Consider the following 26,811-nt stretch of genomic DNA (forward strand, 5'->3'; position numbering starts at 1 on the left):
AAAAAAAAAAAAAAAAAAAAAAAAAAAAGAAAGCGTGCCTATTTATCTACCTGAATGCTTGTTGCCTGTCAAGGATGCACGTCGATGTTGGTCATGGATGTTTACGGGGCTCCCACGTGATCAGGGAGCGTCGAAAGACGCTCCGGGGCACGCATCATAGAGCCCTCAACTTGCTTTGGGAGCCGGAGCACTCCCGGAGCATCCCAGAGTATTAGTTCAAGAAACAGGTAGTAGTCCCAATTACGTGATATCACCAGAGATTGTACAGGAAATTGTAGGTCCTTTGAATCAAAATCATTGAAGGAATCTTGTAAACCAATTCTAATGTAACCAATTGAGTGCAGCTGCGTATTTAATCCAGCCTCAATTTGTCGACCATACTCATACTCATATCATACTCATAGCGCCTTGTCTTCTATATCCCCTGCCCAACCACGGCGGGAGACAGTATGATGGCGCATACAGTTTTCTGGACGCTTTGCAGGAGATTGCAGAGGCGGTAGGAAATCGCGTCGATGTTCTATTCGATAGTGGTGTTCGTACTGGCGCAGATGTGACGAAGGCTCTTGCACTCGGTTGCACTCGGTGCGAAGGCTGTGTTTGTTGGTCGACCGGTTATTTATGGATTGGGTGCAAAGGGAAAGGAGGGTGCGTTGCATGTGCTTCGTTGCCTTTTGGCGGACTTGGAGATCAACCTTGGTATTACTGGTGTTCATAATGCGGCGGACTTGAAGCCGAATTGCGGAGACATCACTTTAAGGCGTCTCTGTAGTTGTCAGATAGGTGTTGATGAAGTTTTAGTTGGTATCTAATGAACCGAATGCCTTCTTAGTATTCTGGTAGCCATTTTAGCTATACAAGAATCTACTGCTTTAATGTGTTTATTTACCTTAAGATGAAGTTTGATGCCAGTGATGAAGACGAACAGCTTTTTTTTTTTTTTTTTTTCTATCAAGTCGGTGTGTTAGCTTGCTTAGCTGCGAAGGGGGTAATCCTTTACTGTCGTCCAACTGTGTTGATCGGGACTGGAGTCGACGGCTCAACATAATCGAGCACTTCAAAAAGGCCTACCCACACATCGAGTCGCGGGTTGTCGATTGCCGACTGCTGGATCAAGAGTCCGACCCCACAACCGGGAGCTTCGACAAGGTCTTTTCGAACGCTGCCCTGCATTGAATTCTGCGAGACCCTGAAACCAGGTCCAGTACGACCAAGGGCCGTTTCGAGGCGCTCAAACCGGGTGGCCTTCTGGTCAACGAGTCCGGTGCGCTGGGAAATGTGGCCGAGGTGCATTCCGCAATTATCAGCGGTCTAGTCACCCAAGGAATTCCTGTTGAGCAGGCGCGAGAAGCATCGCCTTGGTGGTTCCCATCGCAGCAGGCTATGAAGGACTTTGTTGAAGGAGCGGGCTTTAACTGGGCCAAGGGCGAAGTCTAACTCAGACAGACAACGTTGAGAGAGAATGAGAAGGGTGGTGTTGAAGGATGGTAGGTCTGACACTCATAATTTATTGGCTTTATAACTGATGGCGTATAGGATTCGTCTGCTTGGTAAGCCCTTTCTTAAACTCCTCCAGACGACCGAGGCACGCGACGCAGCCGTCAAACATGCCGTTGACGTTCTCGAGGCTGTTGGAAGACAGCAGCATGATGGTTCTTATACTGTCAATTACATTCGCCTTCGCTTCGTTGCTCAGAAGCCAGAGTAACATCCTCGTAGCTCTGGGGAACCCCAGCCTTCAAATATAATTTATGATACTTCCTACTCCATAATCATGGTATTTACCTATTTCCTCTTAAGGAGTAAGACTCGGCTTTCGGTCTGAAGCCAAAATACACAAATCTAATAGTATGAAATGTAATCATTTGGCGTCGATTTTGATCCGACAATTCGGCATTATCCGTGATAGCATCATCATGTTGAGCATAGCATAAAATATAATAAAAGGACCACCCAGAATAAGAATTAACATGCTTTGCATATTCTCCCAAACTCGAAAGTAAAATGACGCAAACACTCACCACCACAACTGTTGACACCCTATCCCTATTCTCAACAGCACCATACTCCCAAATTCCACTTCCTGAAGTGTATATTCCCGGTCGAATCACCACCAAGACCGAAGAAACACCCAGAAACACCCAGTCTGTTCTTGAAGTGCTCCAGCGGCCAGAGGTCTCCAATCCGCCTGCGTGTGGAGCCAAGATAGCAGCAACCAGTCTTGAAGACGATGGATTACGACAGATGTAGTATGAGGATTTGGTGACGATGAGTTCGCGGATTCGGTCTACGAGACAGGAACTATACAATTACTTGGTTCAGTTTGGTAAGACACACCGCATTCTTCTTATATAGAAGCAGTTTGAGGGTGATATTGATATCTCTACATTCATACAGTATTTGTAATAAATGGAATATCATCCACTCATCTTCAGTAAACATTGTCCCTCCGGTCTCCATTATAGCCACTCTTCCGTATACCTTCTTGAATGATATCATCTCGACATAGATTACTCTGACTGAAACGGGCTATATGTAGGAATAAATTGCCAGCAGTCCTCCAACAAGAGATGCCGTGAGAATGCAGACTTGGCTTTGCGTGTTTCATTTGACTCCTTGTCGGGTGTGATCATAGTTGTTATATAAATGCCTCAGGTGTTATTTACCATATCGGGTGTAAGTTACGTATATCTCGTAATTTTTACATGATTGTATTTTCCGTCCGACATCAAGACTCGACTCTCTCAACTCAACCATTTCCCAGGACTCAATTGAGCTCCTCTTATCACGAAATCTTCATATCTACCAGCGCATTCCTGAATTCTTTGATCTATACCCCAGGATCACAACTACGAGCTACCCAGCTAATGAGCCTACCCCGAGGCTTCCGACTCTTTCGCACAACTATGTCCGGCGAAAAGATCTATGAAGGCGTCCTCGCCGTCTATAAACCCCAAAGCGTGACCTCCGCCGACGTAATCCGCAAGCTGCAATCTCACTTCAAACCCTCTGAGCTCTTCCGCCCCTGGATCGAGCACGAGCGCGCCGAGCGCGCCCGTTCCTCCTCCCGCGAAGCGAAATTCTCCCGCAAGCGCAGGAACAAGAACGTCGATGTGAAGATCGGACATGGCGGTACCCTTGACCCCCTTGCCACGGGCGTGTTGGTTACGGGTGTGGGCAAGGGCACGAAGCAGTTGAATGATTTTTTGGGATGTAAGAAGACGTACGAGGCGGTCGTTGTGTTTGGGGCGGAGACGGATAGCTATGATCGGGTTGGGAAGATTGTGAGGCGCGGGCCGTATGCGCATGTCACGCGCGAGGGGGTGGAGAAAGCGCTTGCGCAGTTCCGGGGAAAGATCATGCAGCATCCGCCGGTTTTCTCGGCATTGAAGGTGAAGGGGAAGAAGTTGTATGAGTATGCGCGGGAGGGGCAGCTGCCGCCGATTGAGATCCAGGCGAGGCCGGTGGAGGTTTCGAATCTGGAGATTCTGGAGTGGTATGAGCCGGGTACGCATGAGCATAAGTGGCCTGAGGAGGAGGCGCCGGAGGAGGAGAAGTCTGTTGCAGAGAAGTTGCTTGCAAAGGATGATGCGCTTCCTGTTGCTGTATCTGCAGAAGAGGGACAGCCTGAAAAGCAGGTGCTCGAGACTTCATCCGCAACAAAGCGTCCTGCAGAGAGCCAGGAAGAAGAGAAAGAACAGCCCACTGCTACAACAACAGAAGTGACACCCGATGACTCCGTTCCAGCACCGAAAAAGCAGAAGGTATCCGATGACGCCGCACAAGACGCACCCGTGGAACAACCAGCAGTCACCGAAACCACTGAGACCACCGAAACCTCCGAATCCAACCCTGGATCTAACGAACTCCCTCAACCCCCTGCCGTCAAAATCACCATGACCGTCTCCTCCGGCTTCTATGTCCGTTCCCTCGCGCACGACCTAGGAAAAGCCCTTGGTAGCTGCGCCCTCATGAGCGAGCTCTCCCGCACGCGCCAGGCGGACTTTACACTTGATTCTGATAAGATCCTCGAGTACAAGGATTTGGATGCTGGAGAGGAAGTCTGGGGCCCGAAGGTGCAAGGGTTCTTGGAGGAATGGGAGAAGAAGAGGGAGAGAGACGCGAAGGCTGGTTCTTCGTGATTATCTTGTATATATCTGAAACCTTCATAAAAGTTTACGGTTCAAGGGCAATATTCTACATCTCCAGTCTGTCCCAGCTACTCAAAATGCACAATATCAATGATTCTCCGCAAGTTACCAGGATGGAGCATACTCCGCGTACTATCCGCCAGCCAGGCCATGTTAGTCTGTGGTGAAGTTCGATGCGCAGCAAACCCCATATCCATGTCTACGCGCCGTTTCGCCACGTCTGGGCCGTTCTCACCCAGAGTCCCATATCCCTTCAGCGCATTAAGAAGCCATTTGTAGGATCCATTTGAGGCAGAGGCATACTCGCATACAGCCGCGCCCTTCCGCTCCCGAACCCCATGAAACACTTCATATACTTTGTGCTGCGACGCCATGAGCGCCCAATTGCAAACGCCCATGACCACAAGCGCGCACACGGGACTAGACTCGATGGCCTTAGCGGCGACCTGCAGAGAAGAGCATATCAACCCGTCCAAATATCCACAGATATTTCCACGGATCCCGCGCAAGATGAAATTCTCACGCAGTTTCCGCATCGTGTCACTGCGGAAATCAACTAGATCGTTAAGCAGCACGCACGCCTCCGAAATCAAAGTGTACTGCTCCCTAGTAATTTGCCCCCCCAATACCAATTGATGCGTTCATAACACCCACGTAGATGGCGAGGTCGATGTAGCGATGCGACAGGACGGAGCTCATATAACTCCCGTAAACACCACCGGGCCGTCGGGTCCGTGAATGATCACGGTAGTATCCTAGGACCCCGAACTGGATTGTCTGAGCTATGTTGTTGTCAAATTGCCAGTCGCTAATAACTCCTGCTAGATTGCACAGCTTCAAGAATGTCATGGCCGCCGCCTCGACTTCCTGGAGCAGATGTAGGGACTTCTCATCTGCTGCTTCGCAGTAGTCTGCTATTAGGATATTGTTTGCTGCCTCTGCTACGGCTCTGGAAATGCCCTCGTCGCAGCGTCCGCCGCCGCAGGCGATGGCGAAGAAGTATTTTGCGTCTGTGAGTATCTTGACCTGCTCGTTTGTCGGGTAGAGCTGGTGGTACACGGACAGATCGGTATCGCAGCTAGGGTTGATCCGGCAGTCTGGTGCTTGTATGTGGGCGATGGAGGGCATAGGGCCCAGACAGGTCTCGGGAGGTCCCTGCTCGTCTGCATTGAAGAGGAGGAACTCAGCAATTGCGCTCTGGAGATCTTCGGCCGTGAACAGGTCGCGGGGGTTCCATTAATTCTCTTTCGAGTTGACCAAGTTGGCCATATCGACCATCTTCTGGACTGCCCGGCACTCATTCTGCTGCAGTATGGACTCGGAAGTGGCAGCGGGAGGAACAGGATATACCCCATCGCAAGTGCAGTCAGTCCGCGGGTCGTACCGGTGTGTCAAAATATTTGTCTCATCACAGGACGGGGGGACGGTTCCCCCGAGAAGAATCTCCTTGGCATCAACTCTGTGCCGGAAGGACGTGATGATCTTTTTCAGATTGTCACCGTGCAAGAGATGGAGCAGGTTCTCATCTCTGAAAAAGCCGGCCATCTCGCCAACCGACATGACAGGCTCAGCATCGTGCTTGTGGTCCCATGGTGTCGAAACCCAGGCATTGATCCAGGCCAAATATGCAGTTAGTCTAAGACTAGACATCCTCACGAACGTGGTGATTATTTATGCAAGGCTATTAACCCCAATATCGAATTGACAAAGGTAAACTGAAATAAGACGTATAGAGTATTTAATCACACCCAGAAAGCAACACGAGATCTCGGCTGACCCCAAATTGGGGTGGAACGGGCCTAAGCATGCTAGTTATCCGACTCGTTCAGTGTAAGCAGCGGCGGCTAATTTGGGCTAGGCTCTTGTGGATCAGGATATGGCTGAATGGGGCTCGCTAGAGCGGGTCAATTAGGAGCAGGGCATATCGGAGCCTGGGGCTCTCCAACAGCTCCTGAGGACAAAGAAACGTACCAGGGTGGTTGCATTAGTGCTGAAGACCGACAGGTGACTCGCGTTGTCCTTACTAAACGTGATAAGCCGGGTTCTCAACAGAATTTCAGGAATAGACAGCAGAAACTGATATCTCTGGCATTGTTGGAGTGAGGCTATGCGTTTGTCAGGGACTAAGAATAGGGCAGCTGCATGCATTGCAAAGTTCGTGCATTCTATGGATTTCATACTATGGCGCATCACCTGTGACAGGTATTAAGCTTTTTTTTTTTTTTTTTTTTTTTTTTTTTTTTTTTTCAGCTTTAATGGGGATGAGGGAAAGCCAAGATATAGGGCTACATGTAAGCAGAGTCTACATGCCCGGATACATGTTCATATCCTTCTTTTGTGAGACATCTCGCTTTCTCACTCATATATCACAGAATGGTTCAGAATAATTTCGATACCCACTTTCAACCCAAAGTTGTTGACCTGTGAATCAACTCGATTCAACATAGTTTGACACCCTGGATCGTTAACCATTACGAGGTGGTCTTACTTAAACCGTGAAGGAAATGACTTACTCAATCAAGTTACCGTCAGGATCTCGCACGTACACACTTCGTATCCTCCCCTGTGCCCCGGTCCTGTCCACAACTTTAGAGCCCTCCAGGACCTACATTTAGACTCTCAGCACAAAGTCTCAATAGAAACTCAACGCTCTTACCTCAATTCCTGCCTCTAGAAACGCTTGAAGCACCTGATCCACATCCATCTCAGTCAAAAGGCAGAGATCGGCACTTCCAGGCTGAACATTCTGAGCTTTTGGTTCGAACTCCCTGGTGAATTCATGGAGATTGATTTTCTGGGTGCCAAACACGAGTGCGTGTCTTGTAGTGGAAATTCAGTAAGCATGGTACCAATTGAATGTCACAGCCCTATGCCCATACCTTTGGATACTCTGGTTAAGTGGCGAAGTGAAGATCTCGTGTCGCATACCAAGATGCTCTGTGTAGAATGCAACTGTCTCCGGAATGGAGCGGACAGTTAAGACCAAGTGATCTAGAGACTTGACCGCAAACCTGTCCATCTTTGAAGTAAAATGTTGCGGAGGAGATGATTTTGTGAATTGACAGGGAAAGCTGGAACTTTCATGAGTAGGAGCCACAGTCATACCGAGGATTACCCCACATTTGCAACTTTTCGTTCCAAATCTAGGCTCTGCCGTAATTCTGTCTAGTAATAGTAACATTACATATGGAGTCATTCATGGGGCAATTACCAGGGGTACATACACCCAGAATTCGTCTGGTTCCTGAGAAAATAATGTATAAACAGCTATGTAGTGTCACATATATGCACTTTAAAGCCGAACATCGGTTTAAAACTGAGATGCAAGCTCCTCCTTGGCCAGTGTCACCCTCACAGCCGAGCGAGTCTCCAAATTCCGAACCAAAGCCGAGTATTTCGGATACGCCAACATGTCGCGGCCAATGATCCAGCCCCATCTGTAGAAAACGTACAAGAAGGGATCGACCGCTGTAAAGTAGTCACCCACAGCATGGGCCCCGTTCAATCTTCCTTCAATGTACTGGTAAGCTTCCAATATCGTCTCCAAGGCTTTGGCCTTGACGGCGTCTAGGCTTGCGGGGTCAGTTGATGTGGTCCAGCGTTCCGGTCTCCAGGGATGACCGAAGCCACCCGCGTGCAACGTCCCCGAGAGATAGTTCAACCATTCGTATATTTTTGCCGTTTCCATTGGCGTGCGGCCCATCAGGTGTTTCTCTGGGGCGAGGCTGGAGATGGCTGTAGCCACGGCTGGTAGTTCGGTGATTACCTGGTTGTTGATAGAAATAACGGGCACGCGCATCTTAAGGTTGATGCGGTGGAAGTCATCCGGGAAGTGGACCTCTGTTCCATTTCTCTTGACTATGATCGGTTCAAAGTCTGTTCCAACTTCATGGAGAAGAATATGCGGGCACAAGGAGCATGCGCCTGTCGCGAAGAAGAACTTGATTTGTGACATTCTGGAGGAGTAATTTTGCTCTGTTGCTGGTATAGGTAGGCTTGAGCGGGGTGTATCGGGATATGTATGTCGCAGAAAGCTCTATCCGATGTATCATGCAAGAAGTCTTCCTCTGCTAAGCCACTCCGGACTCCGTGTTGGGCAGAGATCTCGTTCCTGCTGCGGTCTGGGCTGCAGGATTTGAATTTCTAATCCATGTCAGATGGACGCTGGCTGACAAGGCAGAGACATGGCCGTTATCAAAGTCTTGAACAGCTAACTGGTAACTCTTAATCCGACGTATTCACTGCCAGTATGAAAAATAAATATACTACCATAAGAGTATCTAGTTGCATTCACATGTTCTCTAGAGGCTGCTGCCTTTGTATGATTTTTGCTCTTCTATCTATCATTCCTTCTGTCTTTCAAGTTTCCCGTCTCCCCCGCCAGGACGCAAAGTGGTGGTTCGAGAATTCTAAAGATTTACCGAGTGGGCGCGTCAGTTTTCTGAGCCTACTAGGCCACTGTGAGAGGTGGAATCCTCAGTAATGCGCCGTGACTGCTGGTTATGTTTGTGGGAGAGAACGATGATCATACTACCTCGAGCACAAATGCTAAGCCCCGTTTCTCAAAAAGACTCGCCACTATTCATATCAGATTTATCGATATTTGTCTGTAGACGACCACCAAGAGCGGGTGGAAAAGCTGCTAGGTCGACTGCCCAACATCAGGACAGCCGTTATCTGGTCGCGAGTGTTGGGCTGTCTCAGTCTGGACATCATAAACGTGGCTGCACCACCAACTCCCAAGTATCGGACCGAGACAAAGACGAGGAAGTTACCCGGGTATCGTTTGCAAACCACATTGAGCCAATCCCCTACGGCAATGCCAGTGTCGGTAGACTCAATTCCACATGAACTTTCATCGGGACTAGTTGAACTTTGACGCACCGGAATACCAACATATATACTGAGGACACCTCGTCAAGCTCACGGACAAAGTAAACTACCCTAGGAGGTAGCCTTTGGTCAACCGTGGATATTTTAACGAGGCTCACATGTCCTCCCTGGTCGCAACAACTAGGGCATCGAATACAGGTACCAGGCAGCGACGCAGGGACCCGTTTGCCGTGCCACACTAGGATGGCTCTTTACTCAGGAGTGCTATATCCAATTACAACCATACGTTAGACCGAAATACGGTCCGCGCTATACTCAAAGTGCGTGCCAGGTGAGCATGCATTAAAAGCATCAATCCCTTCCCAAAACTTCGACTACATCCTTCAGTACCTTTTAGCATCAAACAGCAGTCCTGCCCTAGAAGCCCGAGGGACTGATGACAAACTTTAAGTTGAGGAAGCTTCAAAGCTTCTTAACCAAATTGACCACTAAGAAGCTCCGAAGACATTACAAGAAAAATGCAGCAGGGCAACTACACCGTTGAACATCATCAATCATTCGCGTTATCGAGTGGTCAGGACCTTGAGATGTCCCAATAATTCGGAATGGACAGCATTGGGTATACGCTCTCCATATTGACACAACCATCAATCATGGAGAGTGAGCGGCACGCGAGGGCAATACGTCTGATCTCATATCCGTTGGACTATCGTGGCCTGCTACCGTGCTGGCAAGTACGCGCTATGATATATTGTAGCTTAATTTGTGCTAACCGTCCGGAGAAGAAATGAGCTCCTGAGAAGTCACGTCGAAAGGTTAGTATATGGTGATATGGCAGTGTCTTTTTGTTAACGAGATAGAGTGGCAGTCCAGTCTTTTTCTTTTGGATCCTCCGCGAAGGCTAACCTTACCAGGATCCGACCCTTGCCTCTACCCACCTCACCACAAATTCACGTCCGGCCTTAGGGCCCTATTCGATTGGGGTGATATTTATATTTACTTTGTGTTTAATGTTTGTTGGTCTTCGGTGGGCGATCTCATCATGAACCGGTTTAGAGGGAGACACACCACCACTGACAAAGAACCGGGTATTATCGACAGAGAAGCTGTGCAAACGGTCGTGCAGGAGGTTATGGAGGACGTGAAGGCTAGGGACGGCGAGAGATTGATGCTGGAAAGAGCAGGTGTGAGTGCTCAGGCCGACGGTATGTTTCCCATCCGCTCTCGACAAGGTTCTCGCTCGTATCCTAACTGATAGCGTCCAGCAGATTGGGCCCTCAAGACTTGGATTCCTGAATCACTACGAAAAGACAATTGGACGCGATGAGTTATTCATGCTAATGGGCGGTAGTCCGACCCACCCCCCTAATCCTAATGGACAGGGGCAAAAGAAAGCAAAATGCAGTTAACGAAATGTCCGATAATCACCCAACACAATAGAAAACACATCGGCTCGGTCATGGCAGTGCCAGGCTAGAGAAATGTCCATGTCCAGTTACAATTACTCCCCGATTAGCATCACGATGCGCATGGATTGGGCATGTGTCGATAATTTAGACCACGCCCACTGACCTTGGGTCTCTTGGACCGACCATCCTCCTGGGAAATACCAGAAATGCAAGGATACCCCTCTCAAAAATGCCATCGGTATACCTACTCATCATATCGCTGTGCTCAAGAAAGGACGTTCAACTGGATACACGGCAGGGAGGTTGTTCTCGAATTCAAAACATTCACCTGGCACCCGTATTAATCACTCTTATTCCATATTTACAGAAACAACCAACATTTTCAAATTGCAACGGTGGTAGCACCCAGTGGTCCAGGGGCGTCTGAATGGAAATGGTGAGCTGTTAGGATACCGGCGGAAGAGGTGGGCAAGACCCTTCCTTTCTCGTACCTAACTCGCTTGGCTCATAATTAGAATCGGTACAGGACTGCTTGCCGAGAGGATTCTGCAGGTATCACGGAGAATCGGCGATTTGTTTTCTTGCGGCTGGTACAATGGAATTTAATAATTCGAGCTAGTTCGTGTTAGAGCCTTCATCCTATATAGTGGCATCATGGTAATTAGCAAAGACATGTATCTTGGTTGGATGGACTATACGCCGGGTCTTAAGAGTTTGGTCTATATGGAAACCACAAGCTGCAACCTAATATGTTATGATACTACAGAACAAGAACCGAAAACAATGCACTTCATCAACTAGGCAAGACGACGAGAAATGCCCACATATTGACAAGATATAAATGTCTATGTAGCTGCATTATAAACAGAAGGAGACCATTTTAATGGGGTATACCGCTGAAGACACAGAATACACAAAAAAAAAAAAAAAAAAAAAAAAAAAACCAAAAAAAAAAAAAAAAAAAAAAAAAAAAAAAAAAAGAGGAACCAAAATGAAAGACCCAAAAACGTAGGAAGGAAAGAATGGAAAGGAATGCAGGATGAATGATTTATAACACAGTGAGATGAAGATAATGTGCAGCCAAGGAATTGCTCTATGCCAGGGTAAATAAGATAAGATTGAAAGATGTTGGGTTATTAAACAGACTGGTAGGCACCGTGGGTGCGGACAAGTGCTAGACGTTGTTAGTATTTTTGTTTTCCGGATTAGGTGGGATAACTTACTTTCAAGCACAGTGGCTTGCCCCTGTCTCGATTCGCAAGCACACTGGAGGGTGCTTCCGTCCAAGAAATCCAACACAATGCTATTAGGCAGCTCCTGACAGTCCTCATCCGGAATACAAGGTGTCCTGAACTCAGTCAAGTGGTACTTCTTGGTCAGGTTACGGCCAGTGGAGTCCACATTGGCCGGCGTGAGAACCAGGTAGCCCTTGTCGTCAATACGGACGAAGCGTCGCTTCCAGAGAAGCGTATCCGGGAACTGAACGTTAACCTCGCCAATTTCGATGGCCGGAACTTCAGGGGCCGGGGCCGGGGCCGAGGCTGGGACGGGGGCGGCCTCGGGCTCAGGTGACTTCTCCGGAGTCGTGATGCCTTCCTCTCCCTTGAATGATCCAGAGGGACTCAAGGCTCCGAGGAGACTCTTGCGGGAGTTTGATGTGATGGACGACATGCGGTTGAGGAGTCGAGAAGTGCGAGATCCTTTCTTGTCTTCACCCTCACCCTTGGAAGAGACCGACATCCGGCTCTCCGATCGTTGTATCGTGGCAGCCCCTGACCCCGCAGATGATGTGGACATGCTGCGTTTCTCCCGGTCATCAGTGGATGACTCCGCTGTCAGATTCGGAGAAACGGGGACCTCGGACATCTCATGCTCGACGGTCAAGGGGCTTGCTTGGAGCTGGTTGTCCGACGGAGCACCATCTGTATCACGGACTATCCGAGCAGTCACGGATACCGAGCTCGTAGTTTGTGTGCCATTCAAGCTCGATTGAGAGTCGTCGCGGGTCAGGCTTGCGGCTTGCGAAGTAGGACGGGAAGTCGAGGCACTTCTGGAGATTGCCGGCGAGGTCAAGCTCCCAGGAGGCTGTGAGATTGAAGCGCGTTTCCGGAATGTTTCGAATGACTGAGCTGAATGAGATCCAGCCATGTTCGGCGGTGTCGCTGTGGCGGGCACATCACGGTTGCCGGTGAACTTCTCCAACGCCTTGATACGGCTGGAGATTCCGGAAGAGACGTTGACCTTTCTAGCCACCAAGGCCGGAGACTTGGGGCCAGAAGCAGTTTCTAGGTAGGTGCTAGAGACCGACCGGCCCCCAGCAACAGCCTGCAAGTTGGCCGGCTGTGTATTAACCGCCGCACTTGGGTTTGAGACCGCTCGATTATTCACCCATGTCTCCGGCGACGGTGATTGTTCATCTCCATTATCTGCGAAAACGGGCGATCCAACGGACACAGGCTTGGCTTCCTGCACCGTAGCACTCTTCAGTTCTTCCATGAAGGAATCATCCGAGAGCAAGTTATCCTCATCAGAGTATTCGGGAGTCGGTACTTGAATGGGCTCGAGGTACGGTTTGCGCTTCTCCCTGCGTTCGGTGACGTGCTGTCTTACCGGGTCTGAAGATTCAGGGGTTGGCGAATCATGCTGCGAGTCGCAGTCAATTGGAGCGATTGGGTTCGAAGAAGCGTCGGGGAGGGTAGTAGATGTGTCAGGTCGCGGGAGGATTTCAGGGGCAGCGTCCACCTCCTGTTCACTGGAATTAGGAGGTGGATTTGTGGGCGGTGGAGAAACGACAATTTCGTTTTCGGGAGCGTTTCCAGACTTATTCTCGAGTGGGCCATCGACGGCACTAGGCGAGCGCGGGCCATCTTCAGGCTTGCTGTCAATAATTGTACCTGCCGAGGAAGACACAGGGAGAGGGAAATCGTCTGCTGTCGGCTCTTTTTCCTCTTCCCCATGGTGGTCATCAGCATCATCATCAGTATTATGATTACTATTAGTCTGCTCCTTGTCAATGGTGGTGGTGGTGGTAGCAGCAGTAGTGGGTATAGTAAGAGGTGTAGTAATAGTGGAGGAATGCTGATCGCCATCGGAATCCGAAATCACCATATCCACGGCCGAGTCAGGTTTTGATTGGACAGGCGAGATGAAGGATGTCGCCTCATTACGGGGTTCTGCGCTCTGGTCCGATCTGGTTTTATAATTGTCGACAGCTGCTGCTCCCTTGCCATGGTTGAGTTGCCCGTAACCGACATTCTCTTTGTTTTCGTCGGTTTCGGCAGAAGATTGATTCTGTTTGCCCTTTCCAGATCGTTTTTCCATCTGCTTTTTACGCTGCTGGAGGGCCTTCATCAGCCGCTCCTTCTCCGGAGACAAGCCTGAGGTCGATACTGCACTCAGAGATTTGGCTCCGGGTGAAATATGAGGCCGTGAAATCGGCATCGACAGCGGTGGCACCAAAAATGGAGGTGCACCAGGCGTTGCTCCCTTGCCGGACATGGGAGATGCTACGGGATTTCCCTGAGATCGAGGCCGAAGGGGAGTAGTGTTTGGACTGGGTTTTCGCAGGGCCGACGAACGAACGCCAGTTGGTAACGATGCGACCGGCCGTTTTTCCTGACTTCGAGGACGGCTGCTTGACTCTACCGACGGCCGTGGTCCCCGTTTGACTTTGGGTGTGGTATATGGGGATATATGATCCAGGTCCCGCATCGACGGTCGGGAAGACTGGGAAAGCCGGCGCGAATCGGACGGGGCATTGGAAAGGTCGTCGCGGAAATTCCTGTGCAAGGATGCACGATCGGAGCTGTGGTCGATGGTAACCGAGGGGGGCGCAGGGAAGTTGTCAATGGTCGACGAGACATCGGAGGCAATCGTTTCGGGCTCTGGCTGGTCACTGGCACTGATCGTTTGGTGCAATCTCGATGGCGCACGCTGAGAAGCCGTTACGGTAGCGTCCGATCGTTGGCTGAACGGTCTCTGGGGTGTATCGCTCACTGGGGATTGAACCTGCGATTCGTCTTTGTCCGGGGTGTTTTCCTCTGCATCTTCCGTAATTTCCATCAGCCTGCGACGGCGGAGGGAACCAGAAGAGGAGGTGATAGAACCTGAAGCAGCATGTAACAAGCACGCGGAGGACAGTGCACTTTCGGTGAGGTCCGTCGACTTTGACAGCGAGAAAACGGTATCGTGAGGAGAGAACTTGTCTAGGACGGATTGGAATTGAACGGTGGTACGGGCTAGCCAGGATTCAAGGATCGCGTCAGCTTTGGACCACGGGTGCCAACGTTTACAAACAGACGGTGTAAGAGCGCTTACCTTTGACCAGTCTCGACAGATCCTCCGGTAAATAGCTGAGAACTACCTTTCTCCGGCGATACTGTACGAACCCGTAGAGCGGAGAGGCCTCCTCGTAGCCGTCGATCGCATTTCGCACGTCAGGAACGCCGCCAGTGCCTCGACTGAGCAGAGCCACTTCATCCCTTGAGGTGTAATGGAGTAGAAACCTGAATACAACATCGTGTGCGCGTCAGTAACTGTCACTAGCCAGCATCGAGTCGTGATGGTTGTGACCGCGGGCGTCCGCGAACGCCACACCTCGGCCCCTGGAAGAGCGGGAAAGACGATAAACAGGACTTACCATCCTCCAGCTTCAGTCAGAGCGGACTGATAGGCTTCGAGCACGACAGGATTATCCAAGCCATTCAAAGACATGACGACCAGCAACGCATTGGAACCAAGAGATCGTGGTCGGTGCGGACGCGGAGGAGGAAGAGGGAGAACAAGGAGGGGTTGTTCGATAAGGCCAGAGCAAGAGAAAGAACGAAAAAGCAACACAATAAGAGAGCGACAAGAAGAAAACGCGTGAGAGAAGCGAACGTGGACCTTTCTGCAGGTGTGAAGATGATGATCTGTAAATTCCTGCGGATATAATAATGTGTCTGTACTCGTATGGGGTAGACAAGTACGGAGCACTTTCCCGGTCAGATCTCCCACTATAAAAAAAAAAAAAAAAAAAAAAAAACAAGAGATCGGATCAACCGCTGTAATAATAAAGAATTAAAAGAGCGAAATAAATGAATGAATGAATGAAATGAAATGAAGTGAAAATATGTAATAATAAAAATGGGCTATGGGTATGGCTATGGTATGGACCCTCTCAGGAGGCCATTGATTCGGCGGTTGACTTTCAGGGGCCGAGAAAGAGGAGAGGAACCGTGGGGAGCGCCTTTAATTGGGACCTCCACTGCTGGGCTGGCAATGCACTGGGACTGGCTGGTTCATTGACTGCTGTGTATCAGATTATGCAGGCCATATTATAGTCCAGAAATAGAAAGATGTGTTGTTCTACAGGTCGGTGTACTGTACAACATACTAACTACTACGGAGTACTATGTATGGACACGGAGTTCCGTAAATATACCGGGATGTCTACAATTCTACAATTCTAATTGTATGAGTGAGAGTCAAACTCAGGCGAGTAGCATGCAAATCACGCACATCATGGAGAGTTAATCCCATTTTCTGTCCCAAATTCAAATCACTGTCACTCCATAAAGATCACGTGATGATGGCCATTTCCTCAAAAAGAACATAGGGCTGCTGATAAGACTAGTTGTCCCACGGGCGTAGAAAATCCAATGCCCTGGAATAGGCCAATTATTTCCTTGTCCACTTCAATTCACTATATAGATCCATATCCAGTCTAATATTTCTAGACGCATCAAAGTCCTACAGGTTCTCATAGTAGCTTGCCGGTAAAAAGCCCGTAATTTTGAGCTACAGGTCTGCCGGGTCTGTCGAGTCTGTCTTCGGGGTGCTTTGGTATTCATGTCAGCTCCATTTATGAGGTTTGTTCGCAAGTTAGAATACTTACGGTGCGATTGCCTCGCTGTTGCGGGCCAGATGGTCCTCGTTCCCAGACTTCCATAGACACATCTAAAGGACCCATCCAATCGTCTGGGTCTGACTTGCCGTGGATACCGGCCTCAGATGCGACTTCATCAACGTTTTCATCAAAGTATTCGTCTGGGCCCTGTACTTCCATGTGCAAGGCTTTTCCTTTTTGAGTTTCCGAGGTTTCTAAGAAGGCTCTGGATGCGGCAGCGCGATGCCTCGGTAGCCCTCGTTGCTGATAGCGCATCTTCATTCTCCTTGATATTGACAAGAACCACAACCTTCACTTCATCGCCCCCGACAAGCCATTGCTCTTTATCAACGTGCAAATCTTCCCAACTTTCGCTCTTAAACCCCACTTTGAACACTATGGTCGCATAGAGGTCGAGGCCGTGACGCACCCAAACCTTGGAAAAAATAGTCACATCAGGACATTTCCGCCACATCCCTTTCCTTTTCTTGCCCCAGTCGCGCCTCCGGGCGAGGTATTGCACGCTTTTACCCATGGTTATGTAATGCAACTCGCTCTTTGTGAAGACACCCCCCATGCTGTGAGCCATAAGAGTAAAATAAGCGAAGCCGGAGACGCTGGTGTGCAAAGGCCCACCCCTGGCTTTTACGGTCAAGATGCGTCTTTCGGGGTCGTAGGATGCTGTGGGTTTAGCGTCTCTTTCTCTGTACAGAATTTCGTGCACGCTGTCTGCATGTGCCAAGTTCCATGGCACGCATACTCTCAAGTCATCCTCTTGGAAATTTGCTGAAAAGTGATGCAGTAAATCAACTAGCTGCTGCATATCGTCAATAGACAGAACTTGGGCGGTAGATGACATGGCTGGCTGTTTGAGATGTTATTCGTGAGAGGAAGTCAAGAGCCGCTTGGGCCGGAAGGTGTAAGAAGCAAAGAGCAGGCACCAAACATCAGACATCACAGTTACGTGGTTCATGGATGCCTACACATTGTGAAAACAGAACCGTTTTGACGGAGACCCCCTAGGTGCTCTCCTGTGGCCTTATCGAAAATAAGGACGCTCCGCACCAAGTTGAAGCGCATTGTGAAGGATAGTCGACTATAAACTGCTGGGCGGGTTTTTACTGTCAATGAAATCTGGGAGAGGACTTATTTGTCTAAACAGCGATGAGTAGTTAGGCAAACGTCAAAGTAATGAAGTCAGGATTATCTCTTAGGGCCGACAAGAAAGTACGGAGAGCGCCGATGCGGGGATCGGATCCCCGCGATAAGCAACAGCATACTTAAGTGCTATTAAAGACCAAAGCCTCCGGTGTTCAGTGAAAGAAGGAGCAGTAACTGCCCAAGCTACCAACATGCTGTCAGCCCTTCCTTCACCATCAAGCATATCATCTCTCTCCCAGGAACAGCAGTTCCAAGTCCTCGATACCCTCTTTGAACCATCACCGGAACTCCACGCCATCACAGGCCCTGTCCTGACATCGCAATCATTTGCCTCATATGCTAGTCTGTCTGATGCCGTGGGAAGTCAATTGTCAGCGCTGTCTTTGTCACAGTCGCCTACCGACCGGCAAACACTCATGAAGATCCTGGGATCGCATCCTCGTCTGGGCAGACCACCGACCAAAGTTACAGAGCATTTAAGCGAGTTGAGTAGGAAGGAACAGGCGAATCTGAACAAATCAGCCGCGGAGGACCAGATGGAACGTTTGAGTCTGTTAAATCATGAGTACGAGGAGAAATTTCCCGGGCTGAGGTTTGTGTATGTTGGAAGTCGTTCCCCCAGATCCGAGCATGTCTAATCGCATTCCCGTGCAGGACATTCGTCAACGGTCGAAATCGAGATGTGATCATGGAAGAAATGCGCCAGAGGATTGACCGTGGCGATCAGGGCCGAGAGATTGAGGAGAATATCCAGGTAAATTGTTCGTGTCGCATCACCATCCAGATACTGATATCTGGACCATAGGCCATGTGTGATATTGCCAAAGACCGCGCGAAGAAACTACAGCAACCAGCGAATATATAACATGTCCGATAGGGTTGAATATGCCGTGCTGTTATGGCGATCCTTTCAAGCTCTCCGACCATAGAGTGGCCTTGCTTTGCATTTCTGTCTCGGATCTGAGACAGCCTTTAATGGCCTCTAAACTCCATAATCCATCCCTCTCCAGAGTACTCTTGTGTACTCTGTATAGACCATGACCGTATTCGGTAGAGTAGAAGTAAACCGAAAAAAGACGCTTTGATGTCATCCATTTCCACATCCGGCTGGTGCCGCTTTTCCATTCCTCGCTCTTTTCTCGCGCTCCGAAATTTACTTCCTTTATTTGATCCTGGGACGCACCACTGGCTATCATCGACCTTTAATTTCCCTCTCTTTACTTAATCGACGCATCCTTCCACATGTGCAGCCTCCAGTGTCCTCCTCAGCATGGCCGAGGCTTCCACTGCTGGGCCGCGCGCTTCGTCGGTCCCCGCCATCATCACAACCACCGGCTCTGCCGGTTCGTCCTCGCACATCACCAGGGATCCGAGTAACCAGAGTGGTACTAGCAAGCACCAGTCGGGTCCTGCGCGGGCGTCACAGTCGTCTCCTATCGGTACGTTAGATATTGTGCGCCCTGTCACGGGGTCTGGAGGTTTCGTCGGGAGCTTAAGGGATATCCCGGCCAGAGACCAATGAACTACCCGGGGATACTATCGTGCATTAAAAGGATGACCGGCTAACTGGCTGACGGTTTTGTTCCGGGTTTAGATCCTACATCGCCGGATGTCGCATCGGGATCGAGCAGTACTCAGCAGCAAAATGCGCGAAGGAACCACCGAACTACGCAAAGTCTTAGTTACTCGAACCACCGGGCCAGTGGCTCTGTCACGAGATATTCCGCGTCCTCTCCTACTGTTGTGGACCCCGGTGCGGAATCCAGTGCGATAGACCCGTTATCTCAAGTGAGTCATCGTTTACGAAGGAATCAGCCTTGCTCAGTTTCGCTGACGGATACGATCTTGCGCTCGACCTATAGCATATCATTCAGCGCACGCATACCCAAAAATCCATTCCTTTGAAGCTGCTAGGGAGAGCGCCTTACGAGGCGGAGGCCGGTGGCACCGACAACTACAATGCAGACGAACAGGGCTTAAACCGACGGGATTCGGTGCCACACCAGAAACCTCCCGAGAAGAAGAAGAAGAAGTGAGTTGGCGATGCATACCCGTTTTCCGTGTATGGTGCAAGTCGGGTGATGACCGCTTGCCACCCTGCACAGTGACATGCGCGTGCTCCTTGATTGATAGCCCTGCGCTTGTCCGTCTCACCAAGACGATCTGTTCGCTGACTTTAATTTCTTTTCCTTCAACTACAGAAAAGGCGTCTCCTTCCTCAGTCGCATAATCCCGGGCAAGAAGAAAGACCGGCATTCCGACGCCGAAGACGATGTATCTGAGTCCGAGAACGGCCGTATGGACCCCGACGCTGCTGCACAACCAATAGGTTTCATTCCTCGATTCCCGCGGCCACCGAAATACCTCAAAGTTCGCGCGCATTATAAGAAGGAAAAGACATTCAACCGGGTTTTCGTCGCGCAAGAACTCCAGGGTGCTGATGGTATATTGGGTGCGGCGGATAAGGGTGTAACTAGTTCGGTAGTCGGGTCCGAAAAAGGTCATGATACTGGGAAAGCCGTATGGTCGCTTGTCTTCTCCAGAGATGGGAAATACCTTGCAGCCGCGGGACAGGATCGAAAGGTTCGCATCTGGGCGGTTATCACTTCGTCCAGCGACAGAGACGAGGTCGAGAGCGATGAGGAACAGGATAACGACGAGCTTCCCAAGCTGAAAGCACCAGTGTTCCGGTCGAAACCTATTCAAGTTTTTGAGGGACATACAGGCAGTATCTTAGACCTGAGCTGGAGCAAGGTACGATACTCTCCATTCTGTTGGGATTTCTTGTGCTAACAGTGTGCCCAGAATAATTTCCTTCTCTCTTCATCTATGGATAGGACGGTCCGCCTGTGGCACGTAACCAGACCCGAATGTCTATGTTGCTTCCAGCACAGCGATTTCGTCACGTCGATCCAATTCCATCCCCGCGATGACCGTTTCTTCCTCGCAGGATCCCTCGACACTAAGCTCCGACTCTGGAGTATTCCGGATAAGAGCGTGGCGTTTGTGGTATCGGTGCCAGCAATGATTACATCGGTCGCTTTCACTCCGGATGGCCTGTACGCAATAGCCGGATGTCTGAACGGACTGTGCATCATATACCAAACGGACGGCCTGAGGTCACTCGACCAGATGCATGTACGGTCTGCGCGCGGTCGTAATGCGAAGGGTAGTAAGATTACGGGCATCGATACCATTGCTCTTCCTCCTGACGACCCCAATGCGGATGTCAAGCTCTTGATCACCAGCAATGATTCCCGGATCAGACTCTACAACTTCAGAGATCGATCCTTAGAGGCTAAGTTCCGTGGCAACGAGAACACTTGCAGTCAGATTCGCGCTTCCTTTAGCGACGATGGGAAGCATATCATTTGCGGAAGCGAGGACCGTCGAACGTATATCTGGCCTACCAATACCACCGAGAAAGACATGGATAAACGTGCGGTCGAGGTATTCGAAACACACTCGTCCATGGTGACAGCGTCCGTGATGGCCCCTGCGAAGACTAAACAAATCCTCGGTTTCTCAGAAGACCCAGTCTACGACATCTGCAACCCACCGCCAGTGACGCTGGTAGGCAAAGGAGATGAGTCCCCAGAAAAGGACCACGATTCCGGGAACCGGAACTCCGGAGCTAGCAAGCAGGCGCAAGAGTCGCCTACGTATATCTCCCGTTCTACACACCCCAACGGCAACATCATTATTGTAGCCGACTATTCGGGGAGGATCAAAGTTCTGCGACAGGACTGCGCGTACCAGAAGCGGCGCTATGCTGACTGGGATGCCCACTCCACCATCTCCAAAAGGCTCTTTCGACGGTCCAACTCGACGCGCCATAGCCTCGCATCGTCCATCGGAAAAGACTCGCACAAGTCGCCCTCAGAACGGATCCTATCCTGGCGCAATTCCGTCATCCGACATAATGCGGGCCACGCCAACGGTGACCGCACGCCTACAAGGACGCGGAGCCCTTCAGGAAAATCCATCCCTAATGCTTCGCGCTACTCAAGTCCAGGCGGTGGCTCGTCGAGGCCACGTACCGACTCTCGCTCCTTCACCATGTCTCCGTCACCCTCAACATACAAAAACTCCGCCGACAGCGCACGCTCCAGCGCCGAAACATCGCGGCAAAACACCACACCCCGAAGACGCGAACCCATTCCCAAATCCCCCTTACCCCTATCATCCACCGCAATCGTCGCCAGCGGCCAAGACCACGATAACCCACTTTGGATCCAGGGGGAACAAAGCAACGCCTACTGGAACAAGATCACACATGACGCCTTTGCGGCACAGAACCGCCAGTCTCGTCTACTTGTCCCGGGTCGACCATCTGTCCCAGACGCAGATCGCAAACTGAGTGTTGGGAGTGAGTTCTTGAGTAGCGATTATGCTTCGTCGAATGGGGAGGGTGATGACGGGGATGTTCTGAAGTGCAATAATTGTCAGGGGACGAATTTCCGGGCGAGTAGGGGGAGGAATGGGAAGCAGAGGTTGGTTTGTGTGAGCTGTTTGAGGCCGGTGAGTTCGTGATAGGAGCATCCAATGCTGCCTACATCTTGCTTTCCCAGTTCAGCTCATGGGAGACTCACCTATTATTGGTTAATTGGGGTTTCATCTTCTTTTATCTCTTTTTATATTCTGCAATTTTGGTTTATGAATCGTTGCATGAACGGTGTTTTGGTTATTGTGATGAGATACCTGTACATGGCATGGTGTTTGGAATAGCACGGTTGGTATGGAGTATATTACACGAGCAATGTGACATATGGCATTATGTATATACGCGATAGAACATTTATCTCAATTGATTCAATTTACATACTCATGTCTTCGATCCTAAGCCCTCAATTATTGTACATGTCTGCGGAGATTCGAGGACTTTCCCTTTCCGTTCTCGGACCAACTTCACGCCAGCTATCATCAGGTTGGAAGGTTCTGGTCAAATCTGAAAGGACCACAGGAAGACCAGAACTCATATCGTCCTGAGGAAGCAGCCACATAGTGGGTGATCTCTTGTTTGTGAGGCCAGTTATGCAATAGTGGACAAACATCTACACAATCTATGTGTTCTTGAGACCTTTAGACACATTGCCATAAGATTTCTCTATATCCAGTTTCAGATTATTGGAACAGTTATTAGCTGGCTCCTACAGGTTAAGTCATGTTCCAGCCATACCCCAGAATATCGACAATGTTCGGATGATGAGCCAGTGGCTGATGACACATGATGAGGACTTCTCGAAGAACTGCTTGAAGACGTCGCTGGAAGTGTGCGCGGTTCGAATTCGATTCATTTTCGTAAAGTCGGATGTGTTTCACGGCAATCACGTTGGATTCGAATCTGCATTCGCAAACGACAAAAGTCTCGCCGGTTGCTATGCGTCGGACTTCTTCAATCTTGTTAGAGGGGAGGCTCCTCAGGTTGAATTGCTGTGTCGTTCGCAAGAGACCCTCGAGACCGTTTATATCCTCTAAACCGAGGTTTTGGTTGAAGCTGAGACCATTCACTGTTAAGACACGGGTTCTGGAAATGGATGCCGTCCATGCTATCGTGTCTGTCTCCGAGCGATTGGTTGTCGCGCCTGTTAAAGCTTTCATTAGCCAATAAGAGGGGCATCTGCGCATTTATCACTCATGGCGAAGCCAAAGATCATCAAATTCTGCGGGCATCGTCACCTACGAGGACGAGTGAGTCATCCCAAGAGCACAGTAAGCAATGCCTGGATATAAGCAATAGAAATACTCATACCCCTTGAGGGCTTGAGAAGAAGGCTGAAGCTCGTTCTGTCTGTATGATTCGCCAGGGATTCACCACGTCATCAACGCCGATCTATGGTGGTCTTCTCTGAGATACATAAGCAGAGTTGGGTTTAAGATAGACAACACTTCCATTTTTTGTACACACGTCGTCCGTCATAATGCATGTTGACCTTGGTCTTTCTGCCACTGGATTGGCAATCGGCGGTGTCGATGCCCTTATCAGGCTAGGAGAAAGGCTCGGGGAGATCATATCGGATGTCAAATGCCTTTGAAGATGTAAGAGTTGAGCACATATACTGACAAGTTATCATTTCTGACTCTGTATCAGGACTCGGCCATTTCTCACAACCTGGTCCACGATGAGAACATACAAACTCAGCCTTGAAGAACCTCCTTTTCTCTGAATGCTCCGTGAGTCCCGGAACATGACACAGTAAGGATTTGCATACTGATAGTGACTAGATTTATGATGGCAAAGCACTATTCGACCAATTTGACCCGGATATTCAACAACAAATTGATATCTTGTGCAATGAAATCAAGTCAATTCTCCAAGAGGGTGTCGAGCTACTAGAACGTCGATATGGCTTACCTTCCGAACCAACTCGCCCAGTTGCTTCAAAGTGTAAGCAAAAATCATCACATGTTACCTTCTCGCTCCGCTCAAGTCCATCGTTGCCAGCTCTATTGAAGTGGTCTCTCCGCGACAAGAAGCGAGTCGAGGCTATTCTACATTCATACAAAGATCGAAATTCACGACTCAAGAGAAAGGTAGAGCTTTGGTGCCTGGCATCGCAGTTGGGTATTTCCTTTGACCATTTGGTGCATCTCCAGACAGACGACACGTCCCGGAGACTGGGGTTTGACAAAGATGCATCTCTCCGTCTGGCACAATCGAGCTGGGGAAAGATCGAGGAATCCCTGGAGCTGACAGATCCGGTGTGGGATTTATATCTAAAGAGAATTCAGCCTATTGAGCACCAAGGGATGTTCACCATGTTTATGAAAGATGGGGTCGCCCACATGCAAGAAAATCATTACCATAATTACCCAGAGCCAGCACTTGAAGCGAGAACCAAAAGCAAGATTGAATACCTAGCACACTTGCTTCACCAACCCAAGGAGCAGCTTTTCCGCATCCTTCCCTGTGTAGAGTGGAAATATATCCAGGATCAGAGCTGCATTTCCTTTGTCTTTGAGGTTCAGCCAAAACCAGCAGGGGCCCCGGTGAGCCTCCAACGCCTTCTCTTTGGTATGGAGCATCGTCCAGAGCTCGGTGATAAATTCAGACTTGCATTGGGGCTATCGGAGTGCATTGCCCAACTCCACATGGTTCAGTGGGTAAGTATCTGCATGCCTTGTGAGTTTTCAGAGCTGACGCCAGTCTCAGCTACACGAGAGTTTCCGGAGCGACAATATTCTCCTCTTTCCCCATCCCGCCTCAGATGACCTACTGGACCAGCGTGACATGAATTTTACCGCCCCTTGGGTCCTGGGGTTCGAGTACAGTCGTCCGGATCCCTTCTTCTCAGCAGAACAGGCTGGTTTCGAACCAACGCGGGATATCTATCGACATCCAGATCGACAGGGCCAACAAAAGGAGACATTCAAGAAGATCCATGGTATCTATGCCTTGGGAGTAGTCCTCCTCGAAATTGGTCTATGGGAGCCTGCAGTGAAGCTACAAAAGAACAAAGTGGAGGATGATACAAGGGAAGACTTGAAATTGCAGCAGGCTTTTCGACACCAAGTGATCGATGTAATTGAGCAGGCAGCAAACCATGTTTAGATAAACCTTGGCGTTTGAGCTTTGGTTCGAGGTAGACATCGGCGCCGAACCTGAAAATAGGAATCCATGCCCTTCCCACTGCTTGCTTTATGGCATGCCCTAACTGGGTTTAGTCTAGCCTCCCTTATTGGGAATGTCAAGAGGTCGGGTTCGGGTCGGATTCGGATCGGATTCGAGTCTGTTGTTTTGTTTCTGTAATTATCATCGCCCTTTTACACCGTGGATGGGTTTAGACGGCGTTAACAGTTCATGAAATAACTATGAAGTATGTTAGAGTAACTGCTCGAGCTCGCGCATCCAGCATGAGACGACAATCCTGATCGTTGTTGCCAACGATGAGAAGAATCCAATGTTGGTTTTAGGTTATCAAAGCAGCTTGGTATAGATTGCGTAAGCTAAAGTGTTGCTTGTTTCTTGGACTAGTTACTCTGATGCTGTATGTCAAAAGTATACTGCCGGCCGTCTCCGCCAACCGACGACGACTCGCATCTCCACGCTGTCTGTCCGCACTCACTTCAGATTCGCGAATACGGCCATTTACATTCCTTCTCCCTCTTTTTCTTTAACTCTTGGTGTGGAATAATTCGATAATTCTCCTCCGTCACCTCCTTCCGGAAAGAACTAAAAAGAAAGACAAAATGCCATACCTTCCCACACCCCAGGCATACCTGGAACAATCTGCTCTACTACTCCAGGCATATCCGGATAGCGTACGTCTCCCTGCTTGAAAATGGAATACAATCCGTTAAAGGAGAGAAATAACATGCTAACTGAAAATGCCAAACAGAGAATAACAACAAAATACTCCTTCCCCTCCCAACGCCCAACAGCCCTCAAAAAAGCCCAAGCCCGTCAGTCCCAACGCCAACAGCAACAACAACAAACACAAGATGCCTCTACAACACAATCAACAACACAACCACCCGTCGCAACCCTCACATTGAAAACCTACAACCCCTCCGCCGGAATCTGTCTGCAGTACAGGACGAATAAGGCCGCCGAGGTTGGTCGGTTAATTACAAGTCTGGGGAAGTTGGCCGGTGGTGCGGATGTTGCTGCGCTGGGGTTGGGGGCTGCGGCTGCGACTGCTGGTGCTGCGGCTGGAGGGGATGTTGAGATGACCGATGCGCCTGTCGCGACTGAGGAGGGGGCACCGACACCTGCACAGGCGGCGGGGCAGGCACAAGGGAAAGCGGAGGGGGCTAAGGGTGGGAAGTCGAAGAAGAAGGGTAAGGGGAAGCGGTGAATTGGGTTGGATGGGGTGTGTTGCTGTTATCAGATGGGAGAAAATTGGGGTCTTGTCTGGGTAATGGATGGATTGAGAGGGTCTCAGCCTGTGCTTGAGTGATGCTGTTCGGGGTTCTTGGGGGAACGATACAGCCGGGCAATGCCTGTTCAACGGCTGCATGGACACCCTTGGTCTTCGAGACTAAGCTAGTTCCTCGTGAGTATTACCTCGCTTAAGACGGCAAAAGGACAACCATTACGAGATAGATGAGCCTGTATCTGTACATACGAATGAAATCTCGTGATAAAGACCTTTCTTCTTAGATCTTGATAGTGAAGATACCACATGCGTACGGAATAGGCCAGAACACATTATCCAATTGAATATACATTGATATATCTAAATACATTTTGGCATCGCCCATTATCCATCAATCCAAACAAAGGACAGGACACAAAAATAAGGAGATGACCACCGAAACCATAACGCCAAACCCATGCGTACCTCCAAAAATCATTCATAAACATACAGAAATATTAACGCTCATGGCACGAGTCAGGACTTTGGCGGCGAGACAATAAAAGTCCGGATATGACACGAAACCGGGGTAT

General features: G+C 49.7%; 12 protein-coding genes across 12 annotated transcripts; 7 read left to right on the forward strand and 5 right to left on the reverse strand.

Moving 5' to 3' along the window:
- Window positions 1–74: 74 nt before the first annotated feature.
- On the forward strand, window positions 75–1,708 carry ASPGLDRAFT_38159 (uncharacterized protein; the record flags this gene model as incomplete). Its single annotated transcript, XM_022544914.1, has 4 exons — window positions 75–208; window positions 1,206–1,395; window positions 1,447–1,487; window positions 1,537–1,708. The coding sequence occupies 4 exons, from the start codon at window positions 75–77 to the stop codon at window positions 1,706–1,708; spliced, it is 537 nt and encodes a 178-aa protein (XP_022398087.1).
- A 1,038-nt stretch (window positions 1,709–2,746) lies between these two features.
- Window positions 2,747–4,279, forward strand: ASPGLDRAFT_50447 (pseudouridine synthase PUS4). Its single transcript, XM_022547312.1, has one exon. The coding sequence runs from the start codon at window positions 2,907–2,909 to the stop codon at window positions 4,140–4,142; it is 1,236 nt and encodes a 411-aa protein (XP_022398088.1). The 5' UTR covers window positions 2,747–2,906; the 3' UTR covers window positions 4,143–4,279.
- Window positions 4,220–5,801, reverse strand: ASPGLDRAFT_68701 (uncharacterized protein; the record flags this gene model as incomplete). Its single annotated transcript, XM_022549286.1, has 3 exons — window positions 4,220–4,750; window positions 4,806–5,348; window positions 5,409–5,801. The coding sequence occupies 3 exons, from the start codon at window positions 5,799–5,801 to the stop codon at window positions 4,220–4,222; spliced, it is 1,467 nt and encodes a 488-aa protein (XP_022398089.1).
- An 859-nt stretch (window positions 5,802–6,660) lies between these two features.
- Window positions 6,661–7,170, reverse strand: ASPGLDRAFT_132859 (VOC family protein; the record flags this gene model as incomplete). The annotated part of the gene is made up of 3 exons (XM_022541159.1): window positions 6,661–6,756; window positions 6,808–6,970; window positions 7,031–7,170. 3 exons carry the CDS (start codon window positions 7,168–7,170, stop codon window positions 6,661–6,663), a joined length of 399 nt encoding a protein of 132 aa, XP_022398090.1.
- A 126-nt stretch (window positions 7,171–7,296) lies between these two features.
- On the reverse strand, window positions 7,297–8,369 carry ASPGLDRAFT_667001 (glutathione S-transferase family protein). Its single transcript, XM_022549051.1, has one exon. It carries the CDS (start codon window positions 8,104–8,106, stop codon window positions 7,462–7,464), a length of 645 nt encoding a protein of 214 aa, XP_022398091.1. The 5' UTR covers window positions 8,107–8,369; the 3' UTR covers window positions 7,297–7,461.
- A 1,657-nt stretch (window positions 8,370–10,026) lies between these two features.
- ASPGLDRAFT_38164 (uncharacterized protein) lies at window positions 10,027–10,311 on the forward strand (the record flags this gene model as incomplete). Its single annotated transcript, XM_022544915.1, has 2 exons — window positions 10,027–10,189; window positions 10,250–10,311. 2 exons carry the CDS (start codon window positions 10,027–10,029, stop codon window positions 10,309–10,311), a joined length of 225 nt encoding a protein of 74 aa, XP_022398092.1.
- A 1,218-nt stretch (window positions 10,312–11,529) lies between these two features.
- ASPGLDRAFT_28218 (putative GPI-anchored cell surface glycoprotein) lies at window positions 11,530–15,106 on the reverse strand (the record flags this gene model as incomplete). Its single annotated transcript, XM_022543739.1, has 4 exons — window positions 11,530–11,567; window positions 11,617–14,631; window positions 14,711–14,898; window positions 15,033–15,106. 4 exons carry the CDS (start codon window positions 15,104–15,106, stop codon window positions 11,530–11,532), a joined length of 3,315 nt encoding a protein of 1,104 aa, XP_022398093.1.
- Window positions 15,107–16,133: 1,027 nt separating this feature from the next.
- Window positions 16,134–17,118, reverse strand: ASPGLDRAFT_38166 (uncharacterized protein; the record flags this gene model as incomplete). Its single annotated transcript, XM_022544916.1, has 3 exons — window positions 16,134–16,211; window positions 16,269–16,523; window positions 16,576–17,118. 3 exons carry the CDS (start codon window positions 17,116–17,118, stop codon window positions 16,134–16,136), a joined length of 876 nt encoding a protein of 291 aa, XP_022398094.1.
- Window positions 17,119–17,611: 493 nt separating this feature from the next.
- On the forward strand, window positions 17,612–18,285 carry ASPGLDRAFT_132791 (2-oxo-4-hydroxy-4-carboxy-5-ureidoimidazoline decarboxylase; the record flags this gene model as incomplete). Its single annotated transcript, XM_022541149.1, has 3 exons — window positions 17,612–18,018; window positions 18,075–18,174; window positions 18,226–18,285. The coding sequence occupies 3 exons, from the start codon at window positions 17,612–17,614 to the stop codon at window positions 18,283–18,285; spliced, it is 567 nt and encodes a 188-aa protein (XP_022398095.1).
- A 153-nt stretch (window positions 18,286–18,438) lies between these two features.
- Window positions 18,439–22,075, forward strand: ASPGLDRAFT_667159 (WD40 repeat domain-containing protein). The gene is made up of 5 exons (XM_022549053.1): window positions 18,439–18,859; window positions 19,015–19,208; window positions 19,283–19,452; window positions 19,622–20,174; window positions 20,226–22,075. The coding sequence occupies exons 1-5, from the start codon at window positions 18,691–18,693 to the stop codon at window positions 21,951–21,953; spliced, it is 2,814 nt and encodes a 937-aa protein (XP_022398096.1). The 5' UTR covers window positions 18,439–18,690; the 3' UTR covers window positions 21,954–22,075.
- A 1,363-nt stretch (window positions 22,076–23,438) lies between these two features.
- On the forward strand, window positions 23,439–25,103 carry ASPGLDRAFT_84441 (uncharacterized protein; the record flags this gene model as incomplete). Its single annotated transcript, XM_022550278.1, has 3 exons — window positions 23,439–23,459; window positions 23,646–24,524; window positions 24,574–25,103. 3 exons carry the CDS (start codon window positions 23,439–23,441, stop codon window positions 24,970–24,972), a joined length of 1,299 nt encoding a protein of 432 aa, XP_022398097.1. The 3' UTR covers window positions 24,973–25,103.
- A 392-nt stretch (window positions 25,104–25,495) lies between these two features.
- Window positions 25,496–26,511, forward strand: ASPGLDRAFT_60313 (SRP9/SRP21 family protein). Its single transcript, XM_022548428.1, has 2 exons — window positions 25,496–25,682; window positions 25,760–26,511. Exons 1-2 carry the CDS (start codon window positions 25,611–25,613, stop codon window positions 26,216–26,218), a joined length of 531 nt encoding a protein of 176 aa, XP_022398098.1. The 5' UTR covers window positions 25,496–25,610; the 3' UTR covers window positions 26,219–26,511.
- The last annotated feature ends 300 nt before the right edge of the window (window positions 26,512–26,811 follow it).

Source organism: Aspergillus glaucus, assembly GCF_001890805.1.
Source record: "Aspergillus glaucus CBS 516.65 unplaced genomic scaffold ASPGLscaffold_19, whole genome shotgun sequence".
In the NCBI taxonomy this organism is placed as follows: domain Eukaryota; kingdom Fungi; phylum Ascomycota; class Eurotiomycetes; order Eurotiales; family Aspergillaceae; genus Aspergillus; species Aspergillus glaucus.

What these genes read in the sequence shown, in the direction of transcription:
- ASPGLDRAFT_60313 (XM_022548428.1), top strand. Translation starts at nt 25,611, where the DNA reads ATGCCATACCTTCCCACACCCCAGGCATACCTGGAACAATCTGCTCTA. An exon ending in TCCAGGCATATCCGGATAGC is followed by an intron (nt 25,683 to 25,759) that starts GTACGTCTCCCT and finishes AATGCCAAACAG; the next exon opens with AGAATAACAACAAAATACTC.
- ASPGLDRAFT_667001 (XM_022549051.1), bottom strand. Translation starts at nt 8,106, where the DNA reads ATGTCACAAATCAAGTTCTTCTTCGCGACAGGCGCATGCTCCTTGTGC.
- ASPGLDRAFT_667159 (XM_022549053.1), top strand. Translation starts at nt 18,691, where the DNA reads ATGGCCGAGGCTTCCACTGCTGGGCCGCGCGCTTCGTCGGTCCCCGCC. An exon ending in CGATAGACCCGTTATCTCAA is followed by an intron (nt 19,209 to 19,282) that starts GTGAGTCATCGT and finishes CTCGACCTATAG; the next exon opens with CATATCATTCAGCGCACGCA. An exon ending in TAGACCTGAGCTGGAGCAAG is followed by an intron (nt 20,175 to 20,225) that starts GTACGATACTCT and finishes CAGTGTGCCCAG; the next exon opens with AATAATTTCCTTCTCTCTTC.
- ASPGLDRAFT_50447 (XM_022547312.1), top strand. Translation starts at nt 2,907, where the DNA reads ATGTCCGGCGAAAAGATCTATGAAGGCGTCCTCGCCGTCTATAAACCC.